Genomic DNA, 12,168 nt, shown 5'->3' with positions numbered 1-12,168 from the left:
AATTTGACTTCCACAATTTGACTTCCACAATTAAGTAAATGGAAATCAAATTGTAAATTAATTAATTACCTTAAATATCTTTAAAAAAATCAATTGTCATAAATTGAATTAAAAGTAATTAATTTGCAATGATTTACATGAACTTAAATGTTGGTTATTACATTTTTAATTTAATAATGGTTACCATACCAAAAAACTTACCAAATAAAAACTAATATTTAATAAACGATTATATGAATAAAATACATTTAATATTAATCAGAAATAATATATAGATAATATAAACTTGTGAATCACCAAAGGAACTTCACTTAATACAAGTAACTTTTGAAGAAATTTTTAGATAGAACTTGACCAATAATCAAAATCATGGAAATGTGAAAATAAGTGAAAATCATGGAAACTTAATTATTGTATTTATGTAATTAAAATCATGGAAATACATTGAATATAGAAAATATAATGTAAATGCTTATTTGCAATAAATTATTATATTGTAAATCTTGTAATTAAAATTATGGAAATTTTATAACTTATTTATTGGGTTTTCCACATATAGTGATATAGCGTAATTGGTTATATATAGAAAATATAATGTATCTTACAATATAATAACAGAATAATATTTAAGTCAGAGATATTGAAATATAAAAATAGTAAGGTGTAAATGTTATTATTTCTGTCAAAATAAGATGTAACAACTAATAAAAGATAATAAATTAATAATAACAAAATTAATAAACTTATAATAATTATTATAAATTATAGAGATTATCATTAATAAATAGATAAATATAAGATACAAATAAATTTTTCTTTAATACATCGGTTTTGATTAAAATATATTAAATTGACTTTGACCAACAACAATATATGGTTGATTATATAAAAATCAAATAAATTACATGAATTGCGAAAAATAAATACATAAATAATAACAAAAATATACATCAATATTAAAAAAAAAATAAGATATCTTATCAACAAATCTTCAACCCACGAAATTAGCTATATCAAGTTGGAAACATAACCTGAAATGAGAAAATTAAATATTTTAATTAATATCACTTAATAAACAAATTACCAATTATGGAAGATTTGAATTATGTAAACAAATGTAAATTTGATGTTCTAATTGATAACCAGAATATTTGAATCGCGTTACCGGAAAAACGAAATAGGGATAATCCCCATTGTATATTCGATTTTGATATATAACCTAAAGAGATTATAAGAAAATCATATAATAATTAATAAAAATACAAACAAAAACGGAAAACAAAAATCTTACCGGAAACTTTACCGGAAAAAGATATAACCTTGCCGGAAAATCATATAGCATTGTTGGCCATTAGAGTATAGTATATAACCTTACCGGCAAACGATTAATCTTGATCTACATTACCGAAATATAAAAGATGGTGAATGGTGGAGTTAGTAAGCCGCGAGAGAGAGAGAGAGATTAAAATGATTAAGGTGGAAAATCTTAAGGTTTAAATATAGTGTGTGAGATGATTTGGCAATAATAGGCAATGTTTTCAGACCCGGCCCGGACGTCGACCCAGAAGCCTTGCCGGGTCAAAGGTCGGACCGACCCAGGAGGGCGGACCGGTGTTTGACCCGGATGACATAATATATAATTTAAATATATAAATATATATATATATATATATATATATATATATATATATATGTATATATATATATATATGTATATATATAATCTAAAGATTTTCTTTTTTAGTTAATTTTCATTATTTAATATTTTGTGAAGATTCTGTTGGACATGCACTAATATACTTAGGATTTATTTCCATTTTTGAGTTAATTTCCATTGTCCACTTCCAATACAATGTGTTTTTTCAATATATAGGATATATTTTTCATTCTTAAAGACATCAAGATAGTTTAGTTGGATGGTTTGTGTGCTATGTATTAAGACTTTCATCTCGCTCAAAACCCAGTTTTGAATCCTAGTCCACGCAAATAATTTTTGATTTATTAAAAAAATGTTTGATGACTTGGCAATGATGTGGCATTGATGTGGAGAAGCTAGTTGAATGACATGTGGACAATTGATGTGGAGAGGCTAGTTGAATGACATGTGTACAAATTGTATTGCTTTAATAGTATGTAAAGATTACACGTGCTCAATAAATCCAACCCGATCACCTAGCTACACGTGACAGGCATGCATTAATGGAAATTTCTAACATTGGCTACTTGAGTGAAAATGTTGTGTCATCTTTTTGTAAAGATTTGCATTATTATATACGGACCCTCCCATATATATCTTTTTAGTAAACTCATTACAACACTAATGAATTACACGGGCTCAATAAATCCAACCCGGTCACCTAGCTACACGTGACAGGCATGTATAATGGAAATTTCTAACATTAGCTACTTGAGTGAAAATGTTGTGTCATCTTTTTGTAAAGATTTGTATTATTATATACGGACCCTCCCATATATATCTTTTTAGTAAACTCATTACAACACTAATGAATTACACGGGCTCAATAAATCCAACCCGGTCACCTAGCTATACGTGATAGGCATGTATTAATGGAAAATTTCTAACATTGGCTACTTGAGTGAAAATGTTGTGTCATCTTTTTGTAAAGATTTTTATTATTATATACGGACCCTCCCATATATATCTTTTTAGTTTTTTTGAAAGTAACAAGATACGGATGCATTCCTTCTTTGTATTTTATAATTCTTTGCATAAATAGTTCCAACGTTTTCAACTTCAAACACAAACAGAAGCGTTTGCTACTAAAATAACATCAAGTGATAACCCGTTTGATTCGATACACTACAACGGGATGAAACTAAGATACAATGTTTGATCATCTAAGAACATACCGATGCTTGAGGTCATCGAGTGATATGAAGGTGTACATGAACCATCTGGGTTAGTTTTTGATGTGGGCCAAAGTGTTGAAGACCGGGCTATTATGTTTCTGGAGGCCCAAGATCGGCTACAAAAGGTGGCCCACGAAAACGGGCATAACTTGGCCCAAGAAGCTCCGTTTCAGGCCTATTACTAGTCAAATCGAAGCTTGAGACGAGGAGCGCATTGTGGCAAACGGCCTATGGCGGTTTGGCCCCTGTCTGAAGCCCAAAAACAACTCCTAAATAAAGTTATGGGCCTTTTATTGTTTTTTCAGCACTTTTTATGTTTTTATTTTTGGGTTTGTGTTTGGCCCAGGGCCCGTTTTAGGCCCATTTCGTATTAGAACTCTTATTTATATGTTGGTGATGTAATATGAACAAGGAGACTTGATTATTAATAAATTTCATTTTTCTCTTCATTTTTCCTGGACCTTTGGGTGAGATTTGGGAGTTTTGAAGTTCATCACGGGTATTCACTGAATCAACGTGATTCGACCTTCATTTTCGTTTTAACGCTGCATCAGTTTTCATTATTATGCACCAATATTACACATAAACAATGACTCCAAATCATTGTTCTCATACAAACCCATTAACATCATTTCGTAGTTTAGAAGCTCAAAACGAACTTATGTCACCATAACCAAATCGAACCCATTATTGTCTTCAAACAAGCCCATGCACACACATTATCTGGTGTTCTAGAAGCTTAGCAAGCTCTTCTCCTTGAGGCTTTCAACAGTATCCTTGATGCTTACCTCCAATGGAGTAAACTTAACGCCTAGACTTTCCGCCTTTGCCCTTGATACATTGTAAGGTACTGGTTCAACACCCTCACCATCTTTATACCTATCAACATTTTGTGAAACAAGAAAATCTAGGTTACATAGAAGTCAACATGGTCAAACAGTCAAAATGTTGTTTATGTGTTTACCTTTTAGAATGTCCAAGACTCGGGTACAGTTTATCTACAATCTTCATAATCTCTAAAGACCGAACCACTTTACCAACCATGCAATATCTACCATTAGCTTCCGGGTTCTCAAAAGCTAAAATATGTGCAGCAGCAACATCTCTCACATCAACAAGTCTATAAACTCCGTCCGGAAACACTTCTTTTCCTGAAATAAAAAAAAAATAACATCTTACACACAACATAAACCTCAATTCATGCATATAAACATTAGCTGTAAGCAACAACTTACCATCTTTAATCAATCCCAGAATGCCCTCAGAAGTAAGGTTGAGAGTTGGCTGTAAGATGGGACCGATCACAAATCCAGGATTTATAGCTACCAACTCCAACCCGTTCTCTTTTGCAAACTTAACAGCAGCGTCCTCGGTCTTCGAAAGATGATACCACAACTGAAAGAAATCACCAAATGTTAGATTAATTACAGCATTTCGTAGCTGAATTGAAATTAAAGTATACCTTTGTCTGTTCACAAACGACCGGATCTGAATACCAGGTTTCATCCACCACAACCCCAACAGGAATTTTGACACCGGACATAACTGCAGCCATTGAAGAAGTCAAGTCCACTCTCTAGAGAGATTGGACTTTTGCAGCTGATTTAAGAACTTTAAGTGTCCCTCTAACTGCAGGATCGATCAGTTGCGCCTTTGGGTCATCAACTGAAAATAGAACAGGAGACGCAGTGTGAAAGAGACAAACGCAGCCGCTAACTGCAGCATCAAAAGATCCATCTACACTTAAGTTAGCTTCAAACAAAGATAGTTTTTCCTTTGCTCCATCAAGAGCAAGAAGATGTTCTGTCTTTTTTGGATCATCTGCAAACATATTTAAAAGAAGTAAACAAAAAGATATAGAACATGCAAGTTAGATTGATCATATAGCTTAAATCATAAACGAGCCAAGCAGCTCGAGATTGGATGGCTAAAAAGCTTGAAAAGGTCCGAGCCATTCCCAAGCCTCAAATAAGCTTGTTTAGGTATCGAGCCTGAGCTTGAGCCTTAATGAACCTTATGTACTTTTAAGTCTTGCCTCTTTCGGATTTCTATATATTAATAATACCACATAGACAAGTGGCTCCAGCGGAGGCTGGGCTCGTTTAAGGTGCTACACAAGCTTGGGCCGAGCTGAGGCTCATTTAAGGTCTTTCTCAAAATATGTAAAAATAATTAAAAACATAAAGAAATTAATAAATAAATAATAAATAAGCCGAGCCCAGGCTTGAAAAAACGACAATTCCAATTTGAGCTAGAAGTCAAACTACACTCTCCTTCAGATTCAGACTGAAATTTATACTAAATCAACAATCAAGAGGGAAGGACATACCGAGTGATCGGACAGTAGCATGAACGGTGTAACCACGGTCAAGCAAGAGCTTAACGAGCCATGAAGCTATGTAACCAGAAGCCCCGGTAACACAAACCACATTTCCTTCTTCACTCATCTATTCTGAATCAGTTGGGAGTTGATGGATAAGTTGGTGGTCTGTAGCATTTGATTGAAACCATACCAGAAAAGCATATTATAAGAATATGTTATTTTGACTTTTAATATACTTTTTTGTCTTTTCTAATAAAAATATGACTTATAGCGTATAGACAGTAGTGCACATGTGGGACAGATCCTTGTTTAATCTTTTTGTTTCATTGTTTGTTTTTTACCTTCTTGCTAGTAGTTGCTTTTGGTTTTTATGAAACTTCGTCGTTTAAAAAAAAGTACATTTTGTGTTCATTTCTAACCAGTTTTAGGTTGAAAACTGCAAAATCTGTTTTCAACAATGGTTATGGTAGATAAACTTGTTAAAAGAATAGTTTATTTGACTCACTTTACACTTTATTTTTATTTTATTTTTATTTTTTAATCTTTCCTCTATTGATTTATTATAGATATGTTGTTGGGTCTAAAAATGTATTGCCTTGTTAGATGAAAAAATGTAATAACATTCATAGAAACATTAATGTAACCATGTATACAGAACTAAGTTTCAGCTATCACTGCAATGCACCTTACTGAATCAGTTTACTAGCGGAGAATCAAGTTAATACCGAAGATAATCCAAAATTTTTTGATCCAAAAAATTAAGCTGTAAATTAGTTAACATATGTCTAGAACAATTACAGCTTAAAAAGATAAAAATATAGCATCAGTTGATAAATTTAAATGAATTGAGATGGCCAAATTTGGCAGAAATATTATCTCTAGCCAAATAAAAAGGGATTTATTCAAGATAAACCAATTGATAAATAAATGGGTTAAAAACCCAAATTTAACGAAAATAGTGTATCTGACGGAAATAAAGAGGAGATCACAAACACGTTTTTTTAACGACCAACTCACATACCCTATAGTCTTACTACTCCAAAATCTACGCCTTTTGTCCACCACAGGATTTGAAGACTTACTACTATCCAACACCTTGGTACACGGTACCAAAAACCACAAACAGAAACAAATTTTAAAAAGAACCAAGAAAGCACTATTTTTTTCTTGAAACAAGTCCATACATGCACATCATATGGTCTTCTATATGCTTAATAGCTTCTTCTCCTTGAGGCTTTCAACGGTATCCTTGATACTTACCTCCAACGGAGTAAACTCAACGCCTAGACTTTCCGCTTTTGCCCTTGACACGCTGTAAGGCAGAGGCTCAACACACTCATCATCTTTATACCTATCAACATATAAGTAACCCGGATTTTAAGTTGCATAATATTAATATTTTTATGATCCTATTGTCTTTGTGTTACCTTTCAGAATGGCCAAGACTCGGGTAGAGTTTATTTACAATCTTTATGACCTCCAAATGCCGAACCATTTTGCCAACCATGCAGTATCTACCATTCGCTTCCGGGTTCTCAAACGCTAAAATATGTGCAGCAGCAACGTCTCTCACATCAACAAGTCTATAAACTCCACCTGAAATTACTTCATTTCCTGGATTTACAAAAATTAACATTTTACACACAACATAAACCTCGCTTCTTAAACTATGCATATCAATTATTACCGGTTTTTATCAACCCCATAATGCCCTCAGAAGTAAGGTTGAGAGTCGGTTGTAAGACGGGACCGATCACATATCCGGGATTTATAGCCACCAACTCCAAACTGTTCTCTTTTGCAAACTTAACAGCAGCATCCTCAGCCAACGTCTTTGAAAGCTGATACCACAACTGAAAAAAAAAACACAAAATGTTCGATTAATCACATCATTATTGTAGCTGATTTGAGATGAATTTATAGTATACTTTCTTCTGCTCACAAAATAAAGGATCTGAAAACCAGGTTTCATCCACCACAACTCCAGACTCCGGGAGTCTCGGGCCAAATGTTACTGCAGCCATTGAAGAAGTCAAAACCACTTTCTTGAGAGATTGAACTTTTGCAGCTGATTTAAGAACGTTAAGTGTCCCCTTCACTGCAGGATCTATCAGTTGTGCCTGATAAAAAATAATAAAAAAACTTAGCTTTCTGCAAATAATTCAAAATTTTATTAAATATTTTGGAGGATTAAGAGAAAAAGAAAAAAAAGTTGACCTGTGGATCATCAACTGAAAGTAAGACAGGAGATGCTGTGTGAAAGAGACAAACGCAGCCATTAAGTGCAGAATCGAAAGATCCAACTGCAGTTAAGTTAGCTTCAAACAAAGATAGTCTTTCCTTAGCTCCATCGAGAGCAAGTAGATGTTCTGTCTTGCTTGGATCATCTGCAACATTTTTCAAAAGAAAGTAAACAAAAAGAAATAGAAAATCAAGAATTCAGGTTATATTAGGCCCGTCTATTTTAGCCGACATGAGTTCACCCGTACCCGAAGAACTCTTACCCGAACAGTTGGCGAAGCATAGTGAGGGCCAGAGGTTTTTTTGCGCAGTAGTGTAAGTTTACCTGTTTTTCGGCCGGAAATTTGTATGCGTAGTGTAAATTTACCCGTTTTCGACTGACCCCCCCCCCCCCACACACACACACCCCGTTTATAAATTTTTAAATACATATTGAGTCCGGCCCCAGTGTTCTCGTCCACGCTTCGCCACTGACCCGAACATACCCGAAAACCGATTAAACCAAACCAAGTCGGGTTTTGTTTAGAGCTTCAAACATAAAAAACCCCGAATAACCCAAATCTCGAAATCCGAATACCCAACCTGATTAACACCCTTACACTGTAACTTGCTTTGTTATTCAGGTGATTTAATTATATAAAATAATAAAATATTAATGATGATTTTGATTTTCCAGACAGTACACATTAGAAAATGGAAGACATCCACTTTGACTTTTGAGGTCAAAGTCGTTGACTTTTGAACATGTGTAACATTTTCTAACACAATGTACCATAATTATATCATTACCGAATTGGGGATCGGTCAGTTTGACCTAAAAGTCAAATTACACCCTTTTATGCTAAATAATAACAATCTAAATAGTAAATAGTTTATTACCCAAAAACAAGATTATGTGCATAACTTAATATTCATAAGTAGTGAATAATTTATGGATGAACAATTTATACATTTGAAAATAATTTGGATATGAAAGCAGATTAAAAGCCATAAATAAAAAAGATTGATAGAGTTACCTAGAGATCGGACGGTGGCATTAACAGTGTAGCCATGATCAAGCAAGAGTTTAACGATGAACCCAGAAGCCCCTGTAACACAAACCACCTTTCCTTGTCCACTCATTTCTCTCAAACTTACTTGGGACTTCGTGGTTGGATGAAAGTAAAGTGAGTTTACATAGAAATAATTAATATCCAAAAACTACATTTACTAAACTTTTTTTTAAGTTATTTTAGTAGTACATTTCCTTTTGTCATTTTGATAACTTTTATTTAACAATTTTTTTCTATTTATTTTTTTATGTATATTTAAAATTATTTAAAAAATTAAAAACATTTTTTCTTACTTGGAAAAAAGTTTATTTTCCTATTAAAAAAACGTTGTTTTTCTTATTTTGTAAAATTGTTTTTTATCTATACTTGTTTTAATCTTTTTAGAGAGTGTTTTTTAAATTAAGAGATATTTTACATTCTTTTATTAAAAAGTCATATTTTTTTAAAATAAAATATTTAAATAACATACATATCTTGATAAACAAATTTGGCTATTTTCTCATGTAACATTAATCTTATGTATCCGAGCCTAACAAAAAATAAATAAATTATTTTGAATACATTTTACAAAAATAAAAAACTAGCTAGAGAAAGTATACAAAACTATAAAAAATAAATATACTTTTAATAAGATCTTAAAGAAATAAAAATAATAAAATCAATAATCAAACTATATAAAAAGATTGTAAAGCAAAAATAAAATTTGAATAGCTTTTTATTGATATTTTGAAATTATAAAATAAAATAAGAGAAATGTTAAGGAAAATGAAAGCTCAGGGGCTAACACGTCAATTATTTATATACTTTACTTTAGATTAAATTCTGAAAACATTTGTCTACAACAACTTACTTTTGATATGTTATCATTCGTATAATTAGGGTATTCCACCACACTTCGTGGCGGTTTGTATTTTTACGCACCTAAGAGCAGGCTTGTGACATTCTATAGATATTATCAAAGTGTCAGCACCTAATAAGTCAAAATAATCCAAAATATACATTTCAAATCTCAAGGGATCAAATGTGTGCAAACCTAAAGTCTACTAATGTACATTCCAGATCTCAAGGGACTAAATGTGCACAAGCTTAAACTTTGCATTAGCAATTCACTTTCTTTTAATATATAGTATAACTAGCTTTTATCCACCGTATTACGAGGTTGTTTTACATTATTCATTTATCATATTTATATAATTTTTTGGATTTTTTAATTTTATATATAGTAAGAAAGCTAATAATGTAATTAGGATTTGATGATGAAATGATTTCACAAATAAATAAGATATTATAACCTGTTTTAAAATTTATTTAGGTTTGGTTAGACTCACGACCCGCTTATTTTTTTTACTATAAAATTTGTTTCTAAATTATAAATTTTTTTTAAATAAGATATTAAATTTTAGTATATCCCTACTTTATAAGAATTTTTATATCAAATATTTGATAAGATTAATTTTTAATTTAATGAGATGTTATTATCTGTTCAAGGCTATTTGGATTTGATAAGACCCATACCCTTGAATTCGTGTCAAATGCACGAGAAACCTACATATTTATTGTTGTTGTTGTTGTTATTATTATTATTATTATTATTATTATTTCCTTAATGAAAGTCCCACAATTTTTTATGGGTTAATGGAATGAAAAATTATGGCATCCATTTCCATATAAACTAATGTGGGTAAGGATGAGATTTTTTTCCTAAATACCTGTATCCGTATATGTACTCGTACGTGTCTATTGAGTATGGGTATGGGTATTCAAATTTACTGATTATAGGTACGGGTACTTTCGGGTGCAGGTACGGGTACAAGTACGAGTATTACGGTGTAAGGCCCCGAACCCGGTGACCCTACTTTAGCGTCGGATTTACTCATAAACACAGTTCTTCAAATCAGAGTTTATTAAAACTTTTCGCGGAATATAAAACATCAATCATTTGTTACAAAACATCAAATCTTCTCTTTGATACCATAACACAAAACTTTATATTTAAAACATCTTTACTTCTTTCTTCAGATGCCAGCCGTTCAATCTATGCCGTGTGTCATCCTCATGCTAACTCTATAATCAGCTCACCTGCGTGCATACTAAAAGTCAGCTACGCTGAGTGAGTTCTAGTTAATCGAACGCCATACAATACGTACACATACATACATATCTGTAGATACATATCCATACTTCACTAGTTACCCTTCTGTTCTACATACATACTTGCTACCATACATACATACATATCTACAATTACTAACCTCAGTCTACCGAGAGTACGTTCATAGTTCACCGTCTATACCTGTACTCAAGGTTGTGAACACGTACAAGGTTCGCAGTCCTTACCTATGTTCACCATTTATGGTACGTACAAGGATCGCGGTCCTTCCCTATACCATAGTACATCCACAACACGTACAAGGTTCGCAGTCCTTCCCTATGTTGCAACCTAATTCATAGCACGTACGAGGTTCGCAGTCCTCCCCTATGCTACAAAATCAGCACGTATAAGGTTCACAGTCCTTTCCTATGCTGAAATACATCCACAACACGTACAAGGTTCGCAAGTCCTTCCCTATGTTGCAACCTAATTCATAGCACGTACGAGGTTCGCAGTCCTCCCCTATGCTACAAAATCAGCACGTATAAGGTTCACAGTCCTTTCCTATGCTGAAATACATCCACAACACGTACAAGGTTCGCAGTCCTTCCCTATGTTGCAACCTAATTCATAGCACGTACGAGGTTCGCAGTCCTCCCCTATGCTTCAAATACAGCACGTATAAGGTTCACAGTCCTTTCCTATGCTGACGCCTATCTACATTACGTATAAGGTTCGCAGTCCTTATCTACGTTTACATGTATCATCTACTTCACGTATAAGGCTCGCAGTCCTTAACTACGCCATTACCAGCCGAGTCTATGTCCGACAGAAGCTAGAGGGATTTGCCATCCTAACTTACTATGTCGAACGTAGAACTCACATGCCATTCGTGTACCTATATACACATACTTACATAAGAACACTCTAGGCATTCTTTACCTCATTCATTTAACAACCATACCCCTTGTCGTTACGTGCAATATCCGAAGATCGTTCACGCCCCGACAAGTATTCATTTGAAATATTCATACATCTTCGATATATAATATTCGTACCTTTATTTTTAACCTGACAGTACGCGCAATATCCGAAGATCGTTCGCGTACCGTCAAACAATCATTTATATCTATCACACATATCACATATGACATACACTTATCACTTAGGACAAATGTATTAACAACACATCGAGTATGCACACAGCCCCGAAAACATAACAAGGAATGGGGCTAGAAACTCACCTGAACACGGTTACGTTCACCGTTAATCGTAATCCCTTTCTTCAGCTGTGCACGGCTGACTGTATAACAAGTACACGTATCAAACAACTATCACTACTCATATCATCTTTCCAGTCTTAACTACTACCCACAACGAACGGGGGTCCAGGGGCAGCGCCCCTGGCAGCGGGGTCTAGGGGCGGCAGCCCCTAGCAGGGTCCAAGGGGCAGAGCCCCTGGCTGGGGTCGAGCTGCCAGGTCAGCTTGGAAAAATTTTATTTACATTAACTGTCTTAACACATTTTCCATTAGGTTTTTAATTTATTTTCTAGGCGAAGTTAAACCTTAGGCGAAGTTAAACCTTAGG

The 12,168-nt window shown here is 33.5% G+C and overlaps 1 protein-coding gene and 1 pseudogene across 2 annotated transcripts; both read right to left on the bottom strand.

Annotated features, from left to right (window-relative positions):
- Window positions 1-3,584: 3,584 nt before the first annotated feature.
- Window positions 3,585-5,397, bottom strand: LOC143532755 (phenylacetaldehyde reductase-like; annotated as a pseudogene). Its single transcript, XR_013135240.1, has 5 exons — window positions 5,201-5,397; window positions 4,334-4,692; window positions 4,107-4,266; window positions 3,836-4,022; window positions 3,585-3,750 (listed from the first exon to the last, which is right to left on the bottom strand). The product of XR_013135240.1 is annotated as a phenylacetaldehyde reductase-like (transcript).
- A 513-nt stretch (window positions 5,398-5,910) lies between these two features.
- LOC143532752 (phenylacetaldehyde reductase-like) lies at window positions 5,911-8,557 on the bottom strand. The gene is made up of 6 exons (XM_077027714.1): window positions 8,452-8,557; window positions 7,412-7,581; window positions 7,123-7,314; window positions 6,882-7,047; window positions 6,622-6,808; window positions 5,911-6,545 (listed from the first exon to the last, which is right to left on the bottom strand). The coding sequence occupies exons 1-6, from the start codon at window positions 8,555-8,557 to the stop codon at window positions 6,398-6,400; spliced, it is 969 nt and encodes a 322-aa protein (XP_076883829.1). The 3' UTR covers window positions 5,911-6,397.
- Window positions 8,558-12,168: the final 3,611 nt, after the last annotated feature.

Source organism: Bidens hawaiensis, unplaced genomic scaffold (assembly GCF_021521415.1).
Source record: "Bidens hawaiensis isolate Kalapana, Puna unplaced genomic scaffold, B.hawaiensis_p1.1 tig00009541_1, whole genome shotgun sequence".
Taxonomy (NCBI): domain Eukaryota; kingdom Viridiplantae; phylum Streptophyta; class Magnoliopsida; order Asterales; family Asteraceae; genus Bidens; species Bidens hawaiensis.
The sequence above is the reverse complement of the archived record's forward strand: the minus strand, read 5'-3'. Positions and strand labels throughout refer to the sequence as shown.

What these genes read in the sequence shown, in the direction of transcription:
- LOC143532752 (XM_077027714.1), bottom strand. Translation starts at nt 8,557, where the DNA reads ATGAGTGGACAAGGAAAGGTGGTTTGTGTTACAGGGGCTTCTGGGTTC. An exon ending in TTTCAGTTGATGATCCACAG is followed by an intron (nt 7,315 to 7,411) that starts GTCAACTTTTTT and finishes ATTTTTTATCAG; the next exon opens with GCACAACTGATAGATCCTGC. An exon ending in TATGGGGTTGATAAAAACCG is followed by an intron (nt 6,809 to 6,881) that starts GTAATAATTGAT and finishes TTGTAAATCCAG; the next exon opens with GAAATGAAGTAATTTCAGGT.